This window comes from Lissotriton vulgaris, chromosome 11 (assembly GCF_964263255.1).
Source record: "Lissotriton vulgaris chromosome 11, aLisVul1.2, whole genome shotgun sequence".
NCBI lineage: Eukaryota > Metazoa > Chordata > Amphibia > Caudata > Salamandridae > Lissotriton > Lissotriton vulgaris.
The window spans coordinates 782732588-782757154 of record NC_141699.1 but is presented as its reverse complement, the minus strand read 5'-3'; the positions used below and the strand labels follow the sequence as shown (position 1 = coordinate 782757154).

Sequence of the window (24567 nt, the reverse complement as noted above, 5' to 3'; positions counted from 1 at the left end):
TTTCTCGTTCAGGACTACAAACAGCGGTTTCCACAGAAAGCCACCCCTGCTGTTCCACCAACCCCGCAGCCAGCTGTGACCGTTCCTGCGCAGGGGACAAGACCTAAGCCCCCTCCACTGGTTCTTCCTAGGACACAGGACCCTGCTCAAGACCCTGTCTCGTCCGAGGAAGAGGAAAGGGAACATGAAGAAGGGGAAGTCCGAGATGATGATACGGACGTGGATGCAGACCAGGACTATGTCACTCACTCTCCAGCCTCTCCGGAGCCGCAATCCTCCGAGTCTCCACCTGCAGATATTGGAGGTTTCCATAACCTCATGGAAAGGCCTGCCAAAAGGTTCCATATGTCAATGGAGTCTCAGGAAACTGAATGTTTCCTCTATGACTTTATAGAACCAACTAAGAAAACTACTAGATCGATCCCGATCATTGATTATCTACTTAAACAGGGCAAGCAGCTCATGCAATCTCCAGCCTCCCTGCAGGTAATCGTACCCAGAGTGGACAAAAAATACAGAGCTACGTCGTCAGCTCCAGCATGCCTTACGGGTCACCCCAAGGCGGACTCTGTGGTCACCCAGGCGGCGCAGAAGAACTCGCGTAACCCTGCATCACCTTTATCGACACCACCAGATAAAGAAGGCAGGAAGTTGGATGCAGTTGGGAAACGTTTTTCCACTACCTCTGCGACAACGGTGAAGATTGCCAATTCCATCGCCCTTCTTGGGCGTTACAACCGTCAACTCTGGGCGGATATCGCGCCCTACATTGCCGACCTACCAGAAGATATTAAAGCGGAGGCACACTCGCTCCTCCTCGAGGGCCAAACATCGGCTTCAGAACTGATAGACTGCGCCATTGACGTGGCCATGACTGGATTCAGACAGCTGGCAGGCGCCGCTGTCCTAAGACGCCAAGGCTGGCTTAAGGCCACCTCTTTCAGACAGGAGGTCCAGACCAAAATCTTAGATATGCCCTATGATGGTGATCATCTGTTCGGCGAGAAGATTGACGAAGCCCTCACTACAATTAAAAAAGACACCGACACAGCCAGAGCCCTAGGCACTCTGCAATCTCGCACTCAGTCCTTTCGTGCCAACAGGGGGAGGGGACAATCCTCCTATAGAGGCTCTTATCAAAACAAGTCCTCTTACTCTTACTCACAGGGTAAGACGCAATTCCAACAGCGCCAACACCAGTCGGGACGTCAGTCCTCCTTCAACAAATCGTCCTACAGAGGAAAAGGACAGAAGAGACCAGCAGGCAATCGCCAATGACTCTACCAATTGGCCAGCCCCTCCACCATCGCTTCCCTTGCGACTCGGAGGAAAACTTTCTTTTTACCTTCAAAATTGGCGGCAAATAACGACGGACCGGTGGGTTCTACAACTTCTTCAATTCGGCCACTCTCTGGAATTCCTCTCAAACCCTCCTCAGACTCCACCTGTCAAGCGTCCTCACAGACACCTACGGCTGCTTCTACAAGAACTAGCTTCCATGCTCCAGAAGGGCGCAATAGAAAAAGTTCCACACGCCCAGATGGGGGAGGGCTTCTATTCCCACTTCTTCCTCATCCACAAGAAGGGGAAGAAATGGCGACCAATTCTCGACTTGAGAGCTCTCAATGTGTTTCTAAAGAAGCAGTCGTTCCGGATGGTCACGCTACAAGAGATCCTGGGACTCCTGGAAAAAGGCGACTACATGACATCACTCGACCTACAGGACGCCTATTACCACATCCCTATCCTCAAGGGACACAGAAAGTTCCTAAGGTTTGCAGTCGCAGGGGTACACTACCAATTCCGCGTCCTCCCCTTCGGCCTCAAATCTGCTCCAAGGATCTTTACGAAATGCCTTTCTCCTGTCGCAGCCTATCTCCGCCAGCAGGGCCACCAGGTCTTCCCTTACCTGGACGACTGGCTGGTAACGGCTCCGTCGAGAGCAGCCGCAGCCGCATCTTCCAGCGCCTGTCTGCATCTTTTCCGCCGCCTCGGCCTGACCCTCAACAAGGAAAAGTCATCCCTGACACCAACCCGAGTCATCACCTTTTTAGGAGCGACCCTGGACACGGAATGCACGAAGGCCTTTCCATCACAGGAGAGAAAGTCGAAACTCATCTCCTTGGCCAGGTCAGTGGCATCCAAAAAGACTCTGACCGTCCGTCTCTTCAAATCGCTCCTCGGCATGATGTCGTCATGTATCCTACTCATCCCACACTGCCGCCTAAAAATGCGCCCCCTACAGGAAGAACTGTCAAAACAGTAGACACAAGCGGCGGGATCCTTCGAGGACCGCTTACGAGTCACCCGACCTATAATCAACAGTCTACAATGGTGGACATCAGACAAACACCTGTCGTAAGGACTGCCGTTCCTGCTTCCGGCGCAACCGCATATCATCACCACGGACGCATCCTTGGAGGGCTGGGGTGCAGTCCTGCAAGAACTGCAGACCAACGGAAAATGGACGCCACAGGAATCCAAGCTCCACATCAACATTCTAGAGCTACGGGCAGTCTTCCTGGCGCTCCAGTCGTTCCTCCCGCGCATCAGAAACTCCCCAGTGCTAGTCAGGACGGACAACACCACGACTATGCACTACCTGAACAAACAGGGAGGGACGCGCTCGCTCTCTCTCTCTCGAGAATCTCAGAGGGTCTGGAACTGGCTTCTACAACATGGCATCACCCTCAAAGCCGAATACGTTCCAGGCAAGGACAACGTCCTGGCGGACGCCCTCAGCAGAGAACAGTCCCTATCCCACGAATGGGAGTTAGACGAGAGTGCATTGGACTACATCTTCACGAAGTGGGGGACACCACAAATAGACCTCTTCGCCACCAGGGAGAACGCCAGATGCCCAAACTTCGCAAGCAGGCTTCCCCAACCAGGAACACTAGGGAATGCATTTTCCATAGCTTGGCAGAACGTGTTTGCTTACGCCTTTCCGCCATTCCCACTGATACCCAGGGTGATCAGGAAAATGAAATCGAGCCCTGCACCCTAATCCTCATCGCCCCATCCTGGCCGAGGCAGCACTGGTACACGGAGCTCCATCGCCTATCAGTCCATCCGCCTCTTCGCCTTCACAGCCACCCAACCCTACTCACGATGTCTCACGGGCAGGTTCTCCACCCGAACCTGGGCCCTCTGAAATTGTCAGCCTGGCTCCTGACTACCGTGAGTTCAGCCATCTAAACATACCACAAGAGTGCAAAGGTGTCCTGTCCAACGCCAGAGCTGACAGCACAAAAAAGACTTATACTCTCAAGTGGAAACGCTTCTGCGTCTGGTGTGAAAAGGAAGGTCTACATCCCTTCCAGGTCACTCCCCAACAACTCCTGCCATACCTTCTACACCTGGTGCACTCAGGCCTAGCCCATGCGTCCATCAAGGTCCACTTGGCAGCAATTTCTAGGTTCACTCGAACTTCTAGGGGCCCCTCTCTGTGGGCGGACAGACTCATTAAACAATTTCTAAAAGGCCTCTTTAGGTCCTTCCCTAGACCAAAACCTGTCCCTCCAACGTGGCAACTCAACATAGTTCTTCACCAGTTGATGAGGCATCCCTTCGAGCCTATCCACAAGTCGGACATCAAATTCCTGTCGTGGAAGACAGCCCTCCTACTTGCACTGACCTCGGCCAGAAGAGTAGGCGAATTGCAGGCCCTATCCATCCAGGACCCATTCCTACAATTCAAAGAGGACAGAGTCATCCTGCGTACCAACCCACGATTCATACCCAAAGTCCCTTCGGACTTCCATCTTAATGAGCCCGTGGTTCTTAAATCATTCTTTCCGAACCCATCTACTCCGGCTGAGAGATCACTGCACTCTTTAGACCTTCAGAGATGCCTAAAATTCTATCTTGATAGGACGAGACAATTCAGGAAGTCATCCCAACTCTTTGTCGCATTCAGCAGACCTAGGAAGGGCATGCCCTTAACTAAACAAAGTATATCAAGATGGATCTCTTCAGCTATAGCTCTCTGCCACGAGAAGGCAGGGCGACCTCTGGACTCACGGGCCAAAGCCCACTCCACCAGAGCCATGTCTACGTCTGCGGCACTGTTTGCTGGAGTGCCACTCCTGGACATCTGTAGAGCGGCGACCTGGAAGTCCCCGCATACCTTCACCAGGCACTACTGCTTGGATGCTGAGCTGACGAAAGACGCAGCAGTGGGCAGAGCAGTGCTTCGCCATCTATTCCAGTGAGGTGAGCCCTCCTACTTCCCACCATCCTTGACTGGTATGCACATTTCTTTGTTACTAGATTCTGCATGACATTGTATGCTGTTGCTTTTTCCTACAGTCACAAATGTTCATTACTTGCAGTAATATACTTTCTGTATCATCACAGAATGTGCATATTGTATTGCTTGCTACTCTGATTCAGGCATGTGAATCTATGAAAGACACCCAAATACTGGATAAGAAATGCGTTACTTACCTGTAACTGCAGTTATCCAGTATTAGTGTCTTTCATAGATTCACATGCACCCTCCCGCCTCCCCTGGAAGGACTCACCTCTCTACAGGTTTACACCTATCCAACTTGGTGCGTACGAAAATCTGAGAGACTGAGGCTCCTCACAGGAAGGTTCTAGAGGGAGGTAGTAGCTGATTGGTTGTTCCTTTTATTTTGGTCCTTTTTTACAAAAGGACACAGATAGGCTACCAAGGTGGGACCCTGGAGCCTACTCTATTTGGTCCTTCCTGCATAAGGACCTAGATAGGTTACTAAGGTTAGACCCTTAGACCTATTCTCTTTATGTATGTCTTAGGACATTACTTTTTTATATACCGGAGGCTCCCGTCTCGACGACGGGGAATGATTCAGGCATGTGAATCTATGAAAGACACTAATACTGGATAACTGCAGTTACAGGTAAGTAACGCATTTCTTTGCCGCCAGGTTCCCACACCCACAGTCGCAGGGAAATGTGATATGGATGAACTGGTCAGGCATATTTGCGTACACTATTCCCTCTGGACAGCTAATACCGCTAGTGGCACAGAAACTGAAGCAACACTTGATGAATCTCATCCTGGTTGCTCCGACGTGGGCACGCCAACCATGGTACACCACTTTTCAAGAACTCTCTGTGGTACCGCATCAAAGGCTGCACCTCTCGCCCAGGCTTTTGACGCAGAGCTATGGCGACATTCAGCATGCAGATCCGCAACAGCTCAACCTGGCGATCTGGCTCCTGAGGTCTTAAAATTTGGCTACCTCAACCTGCCTCCTGACTGTATGGATATCATAAGGGAGGCAAGAAAGACCACCGCTAGAGCATGTTATGCGGCGAAATGGAAGCGGTTTGTCATGTATTGTGCCAACAAGCATTAATCCGCTAGATGCATCTGCTCACATCATCTGTTATCTGTTACATCTATACAAATGCAATCTGGCCTATGCTTCCATTCGTATACATTTAGCCGCAATAGCAGCTTATCTCCAAAACAGGCAGCATCTCTCACTTTTCAGAGTGCCTGCCATCAAAGCTTTTCTGGAGGGACTCAAACAAGTTATTCCTCCCCGACACCCACCAGCACCTGTATGGAACCTGAATGTGGTCCTTACCAGACTGATGGAACCACCTTTTGAGCCTCTACACTCATGCGAGATAAAATTCTTGACGTGGAAAGTGGCTTTCCTAATAGCAATCACATCGCTACGACGAGTTAGTGAACTTAAGGCACTTACTATCCAGGAGCCATTCATACAGATTCACTCCAACAGGGTGGTACTACGCACTAACCCTAAGTTTCTGCCTAAAGTGGTTTCACAGTTCCATATGAATCAGACTATAGAACTGCCAGTGTTCTTCCAGAATCCAGATTCAGTGGCAGAGAGAATGCTCCACACACTAGACGTCAAGAGAGCCCTAATGTACTACATAGATAGGACAAAAGATTTTAGGAAGACAAAACAACTGTTTGCTGCCTTTTCACCACAGCAAAAAGGCAACCCCATTTCAAAAGCAGGTATAGCCAGGTGGATTGTTAAGTGCATACAAATTTGCTATCAAAAGGCTAAGCGCACATTAACGGTTCCCCCAAGAGCCCACTCAACACGAAAGTTGGGGGCATCCATGGCTTTCTTTGGAAACATTCCTTTAGAGGAAATCTGAAGAGCAGCCACATGGTCTACCATACACACATTTACAAAACACTACTGCGTAGATGTGCACTCCAAACAGCAGGCAGCTGTAGGGCAGGCTGTTCTAAAAACACTTTTTCAGACTGCTGCAGCTGGCACGGGCAGCCGCCGCTAATAGAGGAACTCCTATATATTCTATGCACAGATATGAATTCAGCAGCCCACATGCCTCGAACCGAATATGCTACTTACCAGTATGCATCTGTTCTTGGCATGTAGGGCTGCTGACATTCATATCGCCTGCCCTCCTTCCCGGCGCCTGTAGCGGCTGCAGCACTCAGAATTACTCTTAGCATGGTCATCACTTACTGTACTACACTCCATCTCTGCCACAATGGCAAAAAACAATCTGAGGATGGAGAGGATGCCCATGCGCACTGTAGTCCAGGGGAGGAGCCACCTATCTCGTGATACTTCGAAGACTCTACCAGGACAACAATGTGCAATCATCCGGACCCAACACTAGACTGCGATCTATGCACAGATATGAATGTCAGCAGCCCTACATGCCAAGAACAGATGCATACTGGTAAGTAGCATATTCGTTTAATTTTATGAACAAATGTGTACATTGTACATTGTACATTGTAAGGTTAATAATGATTAAAAATACAACTTTGAATTGAATATTGTATTCCTAGAACACAGTCACTCCCAAAAGAGCATACTGACGCTAAAAGGTATGAATAAGGCTGCATACACTTTTAATCTTAGGGGAACAATGCATCAGAGAATGAGTGACTAGCACAAAGCATAAGAGATGCCAAAGACTCATGTCTTAAGCTGCCATTTGAAAATCCTTTCTGATTCAATAAATCTTAACTCCCTTGGGAACTAGTTTCATACCCTTGTGCCCAAAAATGTAAAGGATGTTCGTCTTCGAGTTTTAAGTTTGTACCTTAGGGATTTGAGCAATTTGGCTTGCGAGGACATGAGGCTGTGTTGTCATGTGATGGGTAACTCTGGAAATTAAATATTTGGGCCCCAGTCCTTTTAAGGCTCCAAAAATGAATAAAATAATTTCAAAAAGAACCCTTTTATGAACTGGAACCCAGTGTAGTACTTTCAAGGCTCCTGATGCTGAGGAGCGGCAAGGGAGATTGAGTATCCGTCTAGCTGCAGAATGTTGCATCACCTTGAGTTTTTGCAGGGCTTGTTTTGAAGAACCAGCATACAGACATATTGGATCCTGTTCCAGAGCAAGAAACAATGTTATGTCAAATGATCAGTCCAAGCCGGTTTTTCATCCTGACTGGTGTACTCTCCGAACACGTTTCCTATTTATACACTTTACTATACTACTTGGAACACGAGTAACACTGAGACCCATGCTGAATGGGATTATTTACAAGCTTAGCCCGGACTCTGGCGGACCTGTACCAAAACTAACAACCGCCCTGAGGAAGTCGATGGACGATATAACCAAGACAAAACACGTGTTGGCTACATCTTGGCTACACCAGCTAAGCCGATTTGTTGACCTGAACTATCTGTAAAAGATCGTTAGCTTTTGAACAGGATGAGAAAATAAAGAAAAATACTAAAACACAAGATTTGGATTGATACTTTCTTGGATTGATCATTTGACGTGATAACATTGTTTCTTGCTCGAGAACATGATCTAATTTTGCAATTTGTCCTTTGTGACCCTCTGTCCACAGAGGACATTTGGATACGTGGGTGGCCGTTTTCCAGCTGTTCCCTTGAGCACCCGTTAGACGTTATTGGTATCTTGGTTATGGCAATGGCATTACGTGAAGTCTAACCTAGCCACATTTCGAAGTCACAAGACTATTGTAATAGTCCAATGTAGATGTTATAACGGCAAAAGCTATAGTTTTTCTGGCCAATAGTAGGAGGTTTTCCTCCCAAAAAGTTTTAAGCTTTAAGGCTGAAACGCATTCTTGCTACTACCATAGCTTGTGGAGACAGAGGGGTGTCCCATTTTACACCAAGGTTCTTAACGACCTCAACCGAAGGAGGTGGTGGGGGTATTATTGGGTCACCATAGGGCCGGGTTGAAGGCTTTGGACTTCCTGAAAAGCATGCTCTGTTTTATCTTAGTTGCCATTTAGATGGTTAGTGTGCATCCACCGAATAACTTTGGTTTAACAGTTTTTAAAGTTGATCTTGGAACCAACAGAATCTTTATACAATGACATAATTGAGTGTCGTCAGCATAAGATGTGGATGTGGATGGCTGTGGATGGCTGTGGATGGATGTGGATGGATGTGGATGGATGTGGATGGATGGATGTGGATGGATGTGGATGGATGGATGTGGATGGATGGATGTGGATGGATGGATGTGGATGGATGGATGTGGATGGATGGATATGGATATGGATGTGGATATGGATGTGGATGGATGTGGATGGATGTGGATGGATGTGGATGGATGTGGGTGGATGTGGATGGATGGATGGATGGATGGATGTGGATGGATGGATGGATGGATGGATGGATGGATGGATGTGGATGGATGGATGGATGTGGATGGATGGATGGATGGATGTGGATGGATGGATGGATGTGGATGGATGGATGGATGGATGGATGGATGGATGGATGGATGGATGTGGATGGATGGATGGATGGATGGATGGATGTGGATGGATGTGGATGGATGGATGGATGTGGATGGATGGATGTGGATGGATGGATGGATGGATGGATGGATGTGGATGGATGGATGGATGTGGATGGATGTGGATGGATGGATGTGGATGGATGGATGGATGGATGGATGGATGTGGATGGATGGATGTGGATGGATGGATGTGGATGGATGTGGATGGATGGATGGATGGATGGATGGATGGATGGATGTGGATGGATGGATGGATGTGGATGGATGGATGGATGGATGGATGGATGGATGGATGGATGGATGGATGGATGGATGGATGGATGGATGGATGTGGATGGATGTGGATGGATGTGGATGGATGTGGATGGATGTGGGGTGGATATGGATGTGGGTGGATGTGGGTGGATGTGGGTGGATGGATGGATGGATGTGGGTGGATGTGGGTGGATGTGGATGGATGGATGGATGGATGGATGGATGGATGGATGGATGGATGGATGGATGTGGATGGATGGATGTGGATGGATATGGATGGATGGATGTGGATGGATATGGATGGATGGATATGGATGGATGGATATGGATATGGATGGATGGATATGGATATGGATGGATGTGGATGGATGGATGTGGATGGATGGATGTGGATGGATGTGGATGGATGGATGTGGATGGATGGATGGATGGATGGATGTGGATGGATGGATGTGGATGGATGTGGGTGGATGGATGTGGATGGATGTGGATGGATGTGGATGGGTGGATATGGATGTGGATGTGGATGGATGGATGTGGATATGGATGTGGATGTGGATGGATGGATGTGGATGGATGTGGATGGATGTGGATGTGGATGGATGGATGTGGATGGATGGATGTGGATGGATGTGGATGGATGTGGATGGATGTGGATGGATGTGGATGTGGATGGATGGATGTGGATGGATGTGGATGTGGATGGATGGATGTGGATGGATGTGGATGGATGTGGATGTGGATGGATGGATGTGGATGTGGATGGATGGATGTGGATGGATGTGGATGAATGTGGATGGATGTGGATGTGGATGGATGGATGGATGTGGATGGATGTGGATGTGGATGGATGGATGTGGATGGATGTGGATGGATGTGGATGGATGTGGATGGATGGATGTGGATGGATGTGGATGGATGTGGATGGATGTGGATGGATGTGGATGTGGATGGATGGATGTGGATGGATGTGGATGGATGTGGATGGATGTGGATGGATGGATGTGGATGGATGTGGATGGATGTGGATGGATGTGGATGGATGTGGATGGATGTGGATGTGGATGGATGTGGATGGATGTGGATGGATGGATGTGGATGGATGTGGATGGATGTGGATGTGGATGGATGGATGTGGATGGATGTGGATGTGGATGGATGGATGTGGATGGATGTGGATGGATGTGGATGTGGATGGATGGATGTGGATGGATGGATGTGGATGGATGTGGATGGATGTGGATGGATGTGGATGGATGTGGATGGATGGATGTGGATGGATGTGGATGGATGTGGATGTGGATGGATGGATGTGGATGGATGTGGATGGATGTGGATGTGGATGGATGGATGGATGTGGATGGATGTGGATGTGGATGGATGGATGTGGATGGATGTGGATGGATGTGGATGGATGTGGATGGATGTGGATGGATGGATGTGGATGGATGTGGATGGATGTGGATGGATGTGGATGGATGGATGTGGATGGATGTGGATGGATGTGGATGGATGTGGATGGATGTGGATGGATGGATGTGGATGGATGTGGATGGATGTGGATGGATGTGGATGGATGTGGATGGATGTGGATGGATGGATGTGGATGGATGTGGATGGATGTGGATGGATGTGGATGGATGTGGATGGATGTGGATGGATGTGGATGGATGGATGGATATGTGGATGGATATGTGGATGGATATGTGGATGGATATGTGGATGGATATGTGGATGGATATGTGGATGGATATGTGGATGGATATGTGGATGGATATGTGGATGGATATGTGGATGGATATGTGGATGGATATGTGGATGGATATGTGGATGGATATGTGGATGGATATGTGGATGGATATGTGGATGGATGGATGGATATGTGGATGGATGGATGGATATGTGGATGGATGGATGGATATGTGGATGGATGGATGGATATGTGGATGGATGGATGGATATGTGGATGGATGGATGGATATGTGGGTGGATGGATGGATATGTGGATGGATGGATGGATATGTGGATGGATGGATGGATATGTGGATGGATATGTGGATGGATGGATGGATATGTGGATGGATGGATGGATATGTGGATGGATGGATGGATATGTGGATGGATGGATGGATATGTGGATGGATGGATGGATATGTGGATGGATGGATGGATATGTGGATGGATGGATGGATATGTGGATGGATGGATGGATGGATATGTGGATGGATGGATGGATGGATATGTGGATGGATGGATGGATATGTGGATGGATGGATATGTGGATGGATGGATATGTGGATGGATGGATATGTGGATGGATGGATATGTGGATGGATGGATATGTGGATGGATGGATATGTGGATGGATGGATATGTGGATGGATGGATATGTGGATGGATGGATATGTGGATGGATGGATAGATATGTGGATGGATGGATAGATATGTGGATGGATGGATAGATATGTGGATGGATGGATAGATATGTGGATGGATGGATAGATATGTGGATGGATGGATGGATATGTGGATGGATGGATGGATATGTGGATGGATGGATGGATATGTGGATGGATGGATGGATATGTGGATGGATGGATATGTGGATGGATGGATATGTGGATGGATGGATATGTGGATGGATGGATATGTGGATGGATGGATATGTGGATGGATGGATATGTGGATGGATGGATATGTGGATGGATGGATATGTGGATGGATGGATATGTGGATGGATGGATATGTGGATGGATGGATATGTGGATGGATGGATATGTGGATGGATGGATATGTGGATGGATGGATATGTGGATGGATGGATATGTGGATGGATGGATATGTGGATGGATGGATATGTGGATGGATGGATATGTGGATGGATGGATATGTGGATGGATGGATATGTGGATGGATGGATATGTGGATGGATGGATATGTGGATGGATGGATATGTGGATGGATGGATATGTGGATGGATGGATATGTGGATGGATGGATATGTGGATGGATGGATATGTGGATGGATGGATATGTGGATGGATGGATATGTGGATGGATGGATATGTGGATGGATGGATATGTGGATGGATGGATATGTGGATGGATGGATGGATGGATGGATATGTGGATGGATGGATGGATGGATATGTGGATGGATGGATGGATGGATATGTGGATGGATGGATGGATGGATATGTGGATGGATGGATGGATGGATATGTGGATGGATGGATGGATGGATATGTGGATGGATGGATGGATGGATATGTGGATGGATGGATGGATATGTGGATGGATGGATGGATGGATGGATGGATGGATATGTGGATGGATGGATGGATGGATGGATATGTGGATGGATGGATATGTGGATGGATGGATGGATGGATATGTGGATGGATGGATGGATGGATATGTGGATGGATGGATGGATGGATATGTGGATGGATGGATGGATATGTGGATGGATGGATGGATATGTGGATGGATGGATGGATATGTGGATGGATGGATGGATATGTGGATGGATGGATATGTGGATGGATGGATATGTGGATGGATGGATATGTGGATGGATGGATATGTGGATGGATGGATATGTGGATGGATGGATATGTGGATGGATGGATATGTGGATGGATGGATATGTGGATGGATGGATATGTGGATGGATGGATATGTGGATGGATGGATATGTGGATGGATGGATATGTGGATGGATGGATGGATGGATATGTGGATGGATGGATGGATATGTGGATGGATGGATGGATGGATATATGTGGATGGATGGATGGATGGATGGATATATGTGGATGGATGGATGGATGGATGGATATATGTGGATGGATGGATGGATGGATGGATATATGTGGATGGATGGATGGATGGATATATGTGGATGGATGGATGGATGGATATATGTGGATGGATGGATGGATGGATGGATATATGTGGATGGATGGATGGATGGATGGATATATGTGGATGGATGGATGGATGGATGGATATATGTGGATGGATGGATGGATGGATATATGTGGATGGATGGATGGATATATGTGGATGGATGGATGGATGGATGGATATATGTGGATGGATGGATGGATGGATGGATATATGTGGATATATGTGGATGGATGGATATGTGGATATGTGGATGGATGGATATGTGGATATGTGGATGGATGGATGGATGGATATGTGGATGGATGGATGGATATGTGGATGGATGGATGGATGGATGTGGAGGGATGGATGGATGGATGTGGAGGGATGGATGGATGGATGGATGGATGTGGAGGGATGGATGGATGGATGGATGGATGGATGTGGAGGGATGGATGGATGGATGGATGTGGAGGGATGGATGGATGGATGGATGTGGAGGGATGGATGGATGGATGGATGTGGAGGGATGGATGGATGGATGGATGTGGAGGGATGGATGGATGGATGGATGTGGAGGGATAGATGGATGGCTGGATGTGGAGGGATGGATGGAGGGAGGGAGGGATGGATGGATGGATGGATGGCTGGATGTGGATGGATGGATCGATACGGGGTGGATAGACTGATGGATCGATCGATACGGGGTGGATAGACTGATGGATGGATGGATGGATCGATACGGGGTGGATAGACTGATGGATGGATGGATGGATCGATACGGGGTGGATAGACTGATGGATGGATGGATGGATCGATACGGGGTGGATAGACTGATGGATGGATGGATGGATCGATACGGGGTGGATGAACCGACGGATGGATGGATGGATCGATACGGGGTGGATGGACCGACGGATGGATCAATCAATCGATATGGGGTGGATGGACCGACGGATGGATCAATCAATCGATATGGGGTGGATGGACCGACGGATGGATCAATCAATCGATGGATCGATACGGGGTGGATGGACCGACGGATGGATGGATGGATCGATACGGGGTGGATGGATGGATGGATGGATCGATACGGGGTGGATGGACCGATGGATGGATGGATGGATGGATGGACCGATACGGGGTGGATGGACCGATGGATGGATAGTTGTGGGTGGGTGGATGAATTTAGATATAGTCGTATAGAGAAATGAAGAGATAAATAGATGTAGAGATAAAGGGAGGTAGAGATGGATCGGGATCACTAGATATCACTAAATATGGATTGAGTGAAAGAAGTGCGTTGGGATCCCGTACACAGGCTGGCTCTTCAGTGATAAAATTATCAGTGGGACCTCCCTTGAAGGAGAAATGTGCTTTTGTAAGAATTATTTTGTGCAAAGTCTTTTTTTGGTAACTGTTTCTGTTCACGTCTGCCTTCATTCCCTTAAACCAGTCTGCTTGTTTCGTTTAATTTCGTTCTTTCTACAGTTTTGAAATACTTTTTTTTTCTCTGTTGTTTTCTTGAAGTTCAAGTTCAGTCAGCTTACATTTTGATTTCATTTAATATCATACATAGAGCGAATTAATATCTGATTCATAAGAAGTAATTAGTCCTGCCCATCTGAAAATAGATGTACCTTTGCAAATGATTCTGCTGGCATGGGCCATAGAGGCTGAGAATCGATCATAAATAACAATGAAGAGTATGCAACTAATATTCAGTGTATTAAACTTGTCGTGTGTATTAAAAATTTGTGTCTCATGATCTTAACTGATGTTTTTTGCTTTTAGGACAGTGGTGATTACCCCCTTACCATGCCCGGCCCTCAGTGGAAAAAGTTCCGGTCTAATTTTTGTGAATTCATTGGCGTTCTGATCCGACAGTGTCAATACAGTATTATTTATGATGAATATATGATGGATACAGTGATTTCGTTATTAACTGGTCTGTCAGATTCCCAGGTCAGAGCTTTCAGGCACACTAGTACGCTTGCAGGTGAGTAGCTATTCTTTCTGCTTGCAATTCCAGGTGTAGTTCCTGTTTTGTAACCACCATGCATGCCACATGCTTGTAAGAAGCCAGTCTCCTAATGATTGTCAAATTGTATCTCAGTTACTTATTAAGCCATTTTAACTCATCATAGTCGTTAACCTCCCAAAGCTCAATGACCATTTGAATTCCCATGAAAACTATATTTGGCTTATAGTTTTGGTTGAGATGGCTACATTACTAACATTTCAAATAGCATTGGTAACATTTTGATTGGTATGCTACAAAGAATGACTGTACACAATGAGTGCAGGGGTGGTCTACCAGAAAATCATTTGCAAAATATAATGCTGCAAAACCATTGCAGCTAAAATATTGACTACCAGAATTTTGTGATTGTAAGTATGTATTTGTAGGTGTAGATTTATTTTACTTAAACTCCATACTTATGTATTATGATGATATTTATATATATTTAAGATACTTGGATATGGAGTTGAAGGTAGTAGCCTTAAACAGTCTTGTATATAGTGACTTCCAGGTCACCTAGTGCTAGGGACGGGAAGAGAGGAAAAAGATAGGATATGTTCTCCAGAGTGAAATATCTATACACCAAAACGTATCCTATAAACTAACCAAAAGAACCTTTAATAGGTAGGTTTTACTATATAGGATGGATGAGATTGGTTTTTGTTAGACCCTCACCCACTCTTAGTGGCATGCTTCATTACTGGGTCTCCTCCTGGTCCTTAAAAATCAGGATTGGCTCGACCATATTTCAGTGGGCACGTTTGATAGTTTTCTTACTGGGTTGGGTCTTCAGATAAAAATACCTCATAACATTTAGGTTTTCCTTTATTAGTGGTGTTCCTGGTATCGTTTAAAGAGATGTGAAAAAGGGGTGTGTTGGAGAATGGTCCTACATCCTACATTGAGTCCACGAAGGGTGTAGGACCATTGCCTCCAACACATCCCATTTAACCATACCAGGAACACACTAATAAATGGATATCTAGGTGTTCCGATGTATTTTCATTTGAAGGCTCCGGCAAGAAACTGTCCAAAGTGCTCATTGGAATATGGTGGAGTCCATCCTGGTTTTATGGGACCAGAATGAGACCATAGAAAAATTGTTTCATTAAACAAGAAAGCTATTAGAGATGCATTTGAGGACAAACATACAGATGAGATCTTGGAAAACAGAATTCCCTTGTACCTTGTGTCCAACTTTATTCCAACTTTCTTTTTCCAGCAATGAAGCTGATGACTGCTCTGGTGAATGTTGCCTTAAATCTGAGCATTCATCAAGACAACACCCAACGGCAGTACGAAGCAGAGAGGAACAAAATGATTGGGAAGCGGGCCAATGAAAGACTAGAACTGTTACTCCAAAAACGGAAAGAGGTAGGTACATCCCAGAATGCTCAAATTAATAAAGTAGATAGTGATGAATCTTTTTATTGTCCCACTTCTGTTCCCCTCTCTTCCACAACCCCATCCAGTGACTCCCATCACAAACCCACCATCCCCTGTCCCCATCCCCTCCACCCTTTCCAGTTTTCTTTCAAGAGATGCGCAAATTTCTTCATTAAAATCAATTTCCGTTAAACCTTTTGAATGTATTTTTCTTGAATGTGTTAAAAATGTGTTTTAATAAATCTGCTTTAAGCCGTTAATATTGAGTAGTTTTATGTGCCAGCCACTATTCAATCTTTAGTTTGTTTTTATTTCCTTATAAAATGGCACCCATTTAGTCAACTCGCCAGCAATTATGCTGTACCTGTGCATTCAGTCAGTATGATAAAATGTAATACATTGTTGTGCTTCCTAAAATGTAATAAGTGAATCCCTACATGTTGTCTACATGATCAACTAAAACTAAACCAAAGGTGAGGTCAACGTACCGCGAGTACCGAACGCCCTGTGACCCAAAATCCACCTCCGCCAAAACAAAAGGCTTGAATTCCACTCCCGCCTTCAGGCCACAGTCTGCACCGACAACATGTTTCCGATGCCCGCCCTCCGGGCCGGCACCAAAACATGTCTCTAAGCCTTTCTGCCCAGGATCGAGTCAACCAAAGACTGGCACCAAGCCAAAGCATTCGGGCTCGAAGCAGAGATCTGCTTCGGAGCCGAAATCCGTGACGCCAAAGACTCTGCCTACTTCGGCATCGAAACATTTGGCATCGAAAGCTGATTCCACACCGGCACCAAAATCCTCGACCCTAAAACTGTGCCTCCGAAGTATCAGGGTCCAAATTTCAATGCCCTAACACCCAAATCTGACCCAAAACAAAAGGAGCTCTACATAAATTCTGATACAGGGCTTGTTCTTACGAAGTCACTTCAGAAATGTAAACCCGAGTCACAAGAAGAACCTTTCTTTATTCCTTTCAAGAGGAACAATGTGGATACTAACCCTCCGCCTCCTCCTACTTTACCATGTTCCCCTACAGCAACCTCTCCACCGTTACATCATTTATTGATCCCACAAACTAACTCTCCACCATACCCACCACCTGAGGAGCAGGATGATGGGGGGGGGGGCAATTGTGCACCGATAGATGCCTGGAAAGACTATCACACAGATTCACCTACAGATAATAACCCAGATCTCTACCCTGCAATGCTTTCTCGTGACGACAGTGAAGGACATATGCAGTTGCTCACTAGAGCTGCAGAAAGATTGGGCACTCTGAAACTAAATGGAGCAGTTGCTGCAATACCTTCTAGATGAATATTAAACAAAAGCCCAAGATCTAGTCCAGGAAGGAAAGCTCATATCCAATTCTTCAATAAGATGTGCTTTACATGCTGCAGCTATGGAGGTCAACACTAGTGTGTTACTTAGAAGACCTGCATGGTTAAGGATTTCTGGGTTCAAACCAGAAATGTAAGAGTCTATTTTAAAAACTCCTTCTGATAAGGAGCATCTCTTCGGCCCAAAACCAGATAAATCATTAGAAGAGATAAAAAAAGACCCAGAGGTAGCCTAGTCTATGGGAGCTCTACAGTCGTCTTCTGGTTGATTGATTGCTTTATTTCGATATGCAAGTATCATAAAAGCATTACAAAAGTATATAAAAACAGCACATCGTAAAAGACTGTACATTTAAAAGCAAAGCAGATAAGAAGTGACAATTAGATCAGAAATAAATTAATTAAAAGATGAATTAAATTGATAGAGACAGTCTTTTTAAAAGGATCAACCATGCCCATTTAAAAAATTTGGATACAGCACAAACGATGGGAGAGGATGTATCGGTTAATAAAATCCGTAGAGCCACCAAATGCTGGCGAGTACCCAATTGTCTACAAAGTGGTTTAAGCCAGTGGGATCTTGGGCGGGCGTAGTCAGGACATTCAAAAAGGAAGTGGGCCACAGTTTCGGGCCTATTCGTACATAGGGCGCAGTGGAGTGATGCCTGCGCAGGCATATTCCATCTAGAGAGGAGGTCAGCTAGAGGTAAAGTGCCTAGTCTAAATTTAATAAAAAGTGCTCGGTCCACACATATTGTGATTATGTCCAGATAAGGCTCAAAGGCAACAACGTCTTTTATTTTCAGGTAAGCTGCGGTGGAATTGCAGTGACGCTGGTTGCTGATGAGCTTGGCAGAGACCCATTCCCAGTATAGTTTTTTTAGGGTCGCCTTCGGGGGGGGCAGAGTGGGTGTACCAACACGACCCCAATCCTAGGTCCCCAAGGAGATTTTTAATGTCCCTAAGCCATTTAATCTTGTGTCAGCCGTCCGAACCCATCTCCTCTGACAGCCCGTCTGCATATGATTTTAGTTCCGGAACCCTCCACAGACGAGCCCAAAGGAGAAGAGGCCGTAGGCGGGCCTGGTCCTTGATTGCTTTACAACCCGTATCCAGAAGCACCGGAACTGTCGGGGTGCTCATCGGGATGGCCAAGAGGTCCTTTAGAAATTTGTTCTCTGCCTTGGTCAAAGCCTCCATGTTACCAAGGCCCCATAGCTCAGCCCCGTAGAGTGATGCGGTTACAGCTCGGGCTTTGTAAATGTCAATTATTGGAGCTACGCATTGTTTAGATGAGTTATTATACTCCTTCAACAAAGCTCCCCCCACCCTTTTGTGGCTGATGGTCATTTTGTTGATATGGGGAGTCCAGCTCATGACATCGCTCATTCGAATTCCCCAAAAATCAAATTCTGACACTCTTTCAAGGGGGTTAGAGTTCAGAATAGGAGGGCGGCCAAGCTTACGGGGTGCATGATTAGATATTTGGTTTTGTCCACATTGATGACAAGTCCTCTTTTTGCACAAAAGTCCTGGAAGCGGTTCAAAAGCTTCTGGAGACCCTGGGGGGGTTTTGGAAATGAGGAGGGTGTCGTCGGCAAACAGCAGGGTTGGAATCCGAACGCCCCCCAAGGAGGGGGCGTCTGCTGGTTCACCAAGCAGGTGCTCTACCACCCCGTTCACGTACAGGGAAAATAAGGTGGGAGCTAGTACACAGCCCTGCCGGACGCCCCTGAGGACCGGGATCCTATCGGTCTTTTCCCCGTTCATTCCCCATCGCACCTGAGCATAGTTGGCGTTGTGCAGTTTGATGAGGAGCATTAAGATGTAAGGGGGCATCCCAAGACCATACAACACCCTCCATAGTTCCTCCCTGGGAACTAGGTCAAAGGCAGTCTTCAGGTCTATGAAGGCCAAGTAAAGACTGCCTTTGCCCAGCTCCACCACCTTCCAGTAAAGTAGCAGGAGTCTAAAGACTTGCTCGATAGTTCTTGTACCTGAGCGAAAACCGGCTTGCATGTCGGACAATATGTGGTTATCATCCACCCACTGGAGAATCCTCCCTAGAATAGCTTTTCCCGCCACCTTCTGGGTTGAGTCAATGAGGCTTATTGACCCGTAATTCCCCGGTAGATCCCTACAACCCTTTTTGAAAATTGGGACTACCTCTGCCCCTTTCCAAGACTCGGGCACAGAACCTCCCTCGATGATAGCATTAAGAAGGGCAGAGATCAACAACTCCCCATTCGCCCGGATAGGCTCGAAGAAGGTCCCCTGGCAACCCATCCGGACCAGCTGCTTTTAGTGGTGTTAGAGATTTAATCAGATTTGTAACCTCCCGTGCGGAAAAGAGGGCAGTACCTCTGTCCAAGGATAAGGGGGGAAGGGAAAAGGGGTCATTGAGTGTGCCTTCTACGGCAGAATAAAGAGCCTTAAAATGGTTAAACCACGCCTGGGCAGTGATAGTGCAGGTCCTCAAGGTGTCATCTGGACGATTTCTACTACCCACCAGGTCCCAAAACCCTTTGTCGTCTCTCCCTCGACTAGCGGCCAAGAGGTCCTGCCAAAAGCTATCCTCCCATTCCTTTTTGGCATTTTTTAAGCAGTGTGAGTAAAGCCTTCTGGCTTCCCTGGTCCTGATTTGTGATTTGGATTTTACCGCTTCAACGAGCAGTGTCTTTGCTTCCCTGCATTTACGATTAAACCAGCCCTGTCTGGCCCGGGGACGTAGTTTCTTCCCGTTGGGACTGGCTGGGACAATAAAAAGGTTACTTAGAGCCTGAGTTAGGTTACAGAACCTGTCGGACACCTCCGCCACCCCACCCTCAAGAGAGTCGAAATTATCTAGGGCTGCGGCTAGAAGCTGCGTTATGGAGGATATTTTCTCAACTGAGAGCGACAGCTTGGCCCACTTTAGCCGTCGTCCACAGTTAGAGACAGATGACAGGTCCGGGACGGTGGCGCATGGGGTTCCGCTCCCTATACCTTCTAACCACCAAGGAGTCAAGGCAAGTGAGAGCAGGTTGTGATCGCTCTCGACGGAAGGTATAATCTCCAGGTCTTTGACCGAACTCCATAGGTGGACGTCAAGCAGAATGTAGTCAATTCTTGACGTAAGGCTGGGCCTAATATATGTATGTGCTCCCTTTTTGTCAGAACTAGTCCTGCCATTGAGGGCCCTCAGGTCGAACTCCATTGTTAGGGAATTTACCTGGAGTGCCACTTCCGTCCATCTTTTAATGGGGTTAAGCTCTAGAGCCGGTATCCCCCTCCTGTAGTCAACATCCTCTTGATCTTGGGTGACATCTGAGCCAAGAGGCTCAAACGTGCAATTGAGGTCGCCCGCTACCAGGGTACAGGACTTGTGGGGAGAGGATCGAAGCAGGCCCTCAAGGCGGGCTATAGTGGGGGATTCTCTACCCCCCTTGGTGCCTCGTGCATAAATATTATAGATGTTTAAAATAACACGACCCTTGGGGGATTTTAGGATGATATTAAGGAGATCCGGGCATTTTGTGTCGTGCTCCTCCACCCTACAATTAAGCGAGGAAGTTACCCAAACGAGGAGGCCACCCGAGGGACGACCCCTGCCAGTCACTGAGTGTACAGCTGGTATATGATGGGAAGAATATCCTACCTTGTGTAGGGTCTCCCTACTCCAGGTTTCCTGGAACAGACATATGGAGTACTCCTCCACAAGTGTGTTCCAGTCGGGCAGGGCCAGCTTTCTGTCCATACCAGCCACATTCCAGCTGAGAACCCTAAAAAGTGGGTCCGCCACAGCCGCAAAGCTACAGGGCTCGACAGGGCCATCCGAGTCTGTATCTCCCGAGGGAGGACAGACAATGGCAGGCTCAATTTGGTCCCTCGCCACCCCTGGTTTCCCTGTATCCACTGAGACGACCTGCTCCCCTGGAGTAGTCGGGGGTCATTACATTCTACGGATGAAGAGGACTGGACATCAGATGTTCGGACCACCCTAGCCTCATAAGTGGAGTCAGGGAGTCAGTACCCCCTGGGACCCCAGCTCGACATTGGCCAAACTGCATGTGGCTGGGCTACAGTTGTTGCTAGATGCCATTGGCCACAGGTACTGTTTTGGAGGGTATACTCGGGAGGGGTTGGCCTGAGCAGTTCACGGCTGGCCGCGGGTAGAAGTATGTTAAATCAACTGCTTCAACACCAGGACCCGCCGTGGCCTGCCCTAAGCTACATATTGTGTGGGCAGCTCTCACGTCTTGGAAATTAACCACCACACAATCCCCCTCGAACAGTTTTTTCCCCTGACCAATCCATCCCACCCTGCGCACGCCAAGAATCAAGCCATCCACTCCCAAGGGAAGGGGTCTGTTGGCTTTCAACCAGTGGATGACTTTATTCTTCAGTGCCTGATGGGTTTCCTGCTGGGCATCCCTCAAGGCGGGAACCTTGATGAGGACAACAACATACGGGTGACACTCAGGGGGGAGATTAACTTGGGGACACTTACGTGCCACCTTTTGTGGTATAACCACTGGGCTAGGGATTTTAGGTTGGCAAGTAGTTGGTTTTGCCTTTAGAGCCGTGGCTACTCCCCTGACTTCAGTGGGTGGAACGGCCGGTGGTTTAGACTTAGAGCCGGACCCTCCCTCTTGCAGCTTCTTTTGGTCAGGTTTAGGCTTTGCAGTCCTCACTACTGGGGGGTACTGGCATGGACCTGGACAACATGAGTAGTAGGTGTCGACTTTGCACTAGCAGGAGGTGCAGATGTCAAAGCCTTCCCAGTGGCTTGTGCAGGAGCGGACGTTGATGGTGAGGTTCCCTGTATTAAACCCCCTGAATCCCCTTTCCCATCATTCCCATCCGCAGTGTCCTCCCTGAGCTTAGACTGTAGTTTAATGAGGGTTTTCAGGGAGAAGAAGTTGTCCCGGGTGGTCTGTTCAAATCTATCTAGCCTGTCCCCCAGACTCTTGACTTGGTCAATAAGCGGTACCAGCAGGGACTTGACCAGTTTCTCAATGAGCTCAGGGGAGGGCGCCTCGTGTGGTAATGTGGGTAATGCCGGGACCGGGTAATGTGACAGAGGAGTATCTGCCGCTGGAACTATAGGAGCAGAACCCCCAGATGGTTCTGGCCCTCCACCATCCAATTGAGTAGGACCTCTGGGCACATGTTTCCTTGGTCGCTTGTGGAGAGCTGGTGAAGGAACCGGAGTGGATAGTTGGGAATTTTGGCCGAAGGAGGTAGTTATGAGTGTGACAGGACGGGGATCAGCAGCCACTAGGCTAGGGCTGGGGGGCAGGGGATTTATTATTAAACTTTCCAGCCTGTACTTGCCCCTATAGCTGCAATCCGTGGCTGTACGGACAGGTTCCCGGACAGAGGGGAGGCAGGGTAAGTGGAGATTGGAGACAGGGCATGTGCAACAGCTCCTAAGGAGGAGCGTTTGGAAGGGAAGGAATCTTGTGAGAGGCGACGTTCCGTCATCACAATCTCCTTTTCGATGACCGCTGCTACCCTTGTGATGAATTTGTCCATTGTGCCTATCATAGTGCTCCCCGTAGCACTTTCGCTCCCACCCCTCAGTGCTTTGCCAGAACGGGTAGACATGTGGGCCGCTGTACACGCAGGGAGAAACCAGGCTCTTGGACCAGAAGCGGTGGATGAAAGGGGGGTGGCCCAGCCCAGCCTCCTGTCAGCCCCTGACTGCCACAGACTGCCCGCCCTTTGCTCGGGCTTCGCTCGGCGTCCCGCTGAGCGTCAGTCCGGTGGTTAAATAGGGGGCGTTGCAGTCAGGGGGCGTGTCTTGCTGGGGGCACGGCCGTGCACACCTGTGCAGCGCAGGGACTCCTAATCTTGTGAGTCTCTGCTGACGCTCTCCCTCGGCAGACTCGCGGTGCTCCCTCCTCCTTCCTGATACCAGCAGTCGCTCCGGCAGCCTCTACCCCTCGCCTCACGCCGCAGAGTGGCACCCGCGAAGCGGGTGCTGCAAGTTGTTGTGAAGCGGCAAGACGGCGGATCCCTCCAGGGATAAGGGGAGGCTGTGTGGGAGAGAAGTTGGCATTTCGGCAGACTGGCAGCACCCAGGTCGGTTTTCTCAGTCAGAGGGGTCCCGCTGGTAGTGAGGAGGCTCCCGCTTTTGAGACCTGGACAGTCAGGGGGGCGTGTCTTGCTGGGGGCGTGGCCGTCGACTTCTAATCGTGGATCCTTTCGTCACTGCTTCAACAACTAGGATTTACAGTAAATGCGTTTTAAGATTTGCCTGCAGCCTTCCAACATACACTCTTATCTGGGAGCCCCAGTAAACGCTCACAAAGCTCCAGCCTCTCCCAATACAGCCAGGATTCACAATATTCAGTCCCTTGTCGCTCATTTTAATTCCAACCAAGTATTGCCAGCAAAAGTATTCATGCAACTGCTAGGGATGATGGCGCCTTGCATTACAATTGTTCCCCATGTAAGACTTCACATGCGTTCCCTTCAAGAATGCTTAGCAAGTCAGTGGAACCAGTTGCAGAGTCAGTTGACCGATCTTGTGTTGGTAGATGGACACACCCAATGCTCTCTGTAGTGGTGGAACCCACAAACTTTATCCAAAGGTGCGGCCTCTTCTTGACCTTGTTCCACACAGAGGTAACAGCAGACGCATCGCTCATTGGTTGAGGCGCTCACCTGCTGACTCTAACAATCCAAGGATTGTGGACTCCAAAATACAAGCGCCTTCATATTAATCACCTAGAGCTACTAGCAGTGTTTCTAGCGCTCAAAGCCTTTCAACCTAACAGGCAAGACTCTTAGTCTGCACATACAACATGACAGCCATGTATTATGCAAAAAATAGGGCGGCTGGGAGGGGGACACACTCCACAACTGTGACGCTTAGCACAAGCCAGTTGGAAATGGGCCATACATAAAAAATATATCTCCCAACAGAACGT

At 47.9% G+C, this 24567-nt stretch overlaps 1 protein-coding gene across 2 annotated transcripts in view; it reads left to right on the top strand.

The window, feature by feature from the left end:
* The window catches only part of STAG1 (STAG1 cohesin complex component), a 1379617-nt gene that overhangs the window by 628901 nt on the left and 726149 nt on the right, over positions 1–24567 (top strand). For both annotated transcript variants that reach the window (XM_086943907.1, XM_086943908.1), the window contains exons 7-8: positions 14692–14896; positions 16143–16294. In XM_086943907.1, coding sequence (XP_086800033.1) covers positions 14692–14896; positions 16143–16294 — 357 coding nt within the window. The remainder of the gene's footprint in view (positions 1–14691; positions 14897–16142; positions 16295–24567) is intronic.